Here is a 1049-nt window from a genome sequence, read left to right as displayed (position 1 = left end):
AAAAAAAAAAAAAAAAAAAAAAAACTCCGGGTGAAATCCACAGATTCCTTTGGGCCACATGTATAAACAGTCAAGGTTAAAAGAGATATATCACAGGCCTCACAGCTTCATGATGTGACCTTTCTTATGTAGCTGTACTTCACTGGTTCTGCATCAGTTCCAAAGGGTTAAGTAAGTGTGTGTACACTGTGGTACCTCATTAGAATGAGTTCGGTTCTGATGCTTAGCCCGGTCTGAAGCGTTGGAGAAGGCTTTGTTGCAGCCCTCATGTTCACACACGTATGGCTTCTCTCCGGTGTGAGAGCGCAAGTGGGTCTTGAGATTCTCCAGGCGAGAGTATGCCTTGTTGCAGCCTTCAAACTAAAACAGAAAGAAGATGCAGTCATTTGAATGTTTGTAAGCTGCAAACTAAATGCAGCCTGTTTTTCTCTAACTTTGAGGTTATCAAGTGATGCTTTAAAAGTAACAACCACGGGAGACAAGGGAACAGTTTTAAAGCCAGAGAGAGTGGTGAGTTACTCACAGTGCACTTGTGAGGCTTCTCTCCCGTGTGTCTGCGCATGTGAACCACCAGCATGTACTGGGCTTTGAACGGCCTCTGCTCTCGAGAGCACTCCTGCCAGTGACACACAAACTCCTTCTTCTCTCCATGGATGTGTTCATTGTTGATATGCTGCACGGCACACACATAAGACACAGAATTTTTAGTCAAAGACAAACAAGAACTCCACTGATGGACAAAATCAGACTTCATGTAGGACTGATGTGATGTTCTTGAATGTATATAATGTATATGCACTCTTTAAATACAGAATGGATTGTAAATAGAGATCAGAAAGAAATTATAGATATTGAGGACTCACACCTTGGTTTTTAGCTACAGTGTTCTTGCATATTTCACATTCTTTTATTTGTTTGATTTCTTCTCTTCTTTTTTTAAGTGCCTGTGTTAATATGTACATTTTACATGGACCAATTTTTCATACTGGGGAATTACTTTCTTTTTTTCTCTTTTCATTCCATTTGTGAAAAACTACCTTTGTAAAATG

At 39.9% G+C, this 1049-nt stretch overlaps 1 protein-coding gene across 1 annotated transcript in view; it reads right to left on the bottom strand.

The window, feature by feature from the left end:
- The window catches only part of gli1 (GLI family zinc finger 1), a gene marked incomplete at its 5' end in the record, with an annotated part of 14117 nt that overhangs the window by 4001 nt on the left and 9067 nt on the right, over positions 1–1049 (bottom strand). The window contains 2 exon segments of the mRNA XM_024270942.1: positions 196–360; positions 524–673. Of these exon segments, the coding sequence (XP_024126710.1) occupies positions 196–360; positions 524–673 (315 nt within the window).

The sequence above is a fragment of the Oryzias melastigma genome, linkage group LG5 (assembly GCF_002922805.2).
Source record: "Oryzias melastigma strain HK-1 linkage group LG5, ASM292280v2, whole genome shotgun sequence".
NCBI classification, from domain to species: domain Eukaryota; kingdom Metazoa; phylum Chordata; class Actinopteri; order Beloniformes; family Adrianichthyidae; genus Oryzias; species Oryzias melastigma.
The sequence above is the reverse complement of the archived record's forward strand: the minus strand, read 5'-3'. Positions and strand labels throughout refer to the sequence as shown.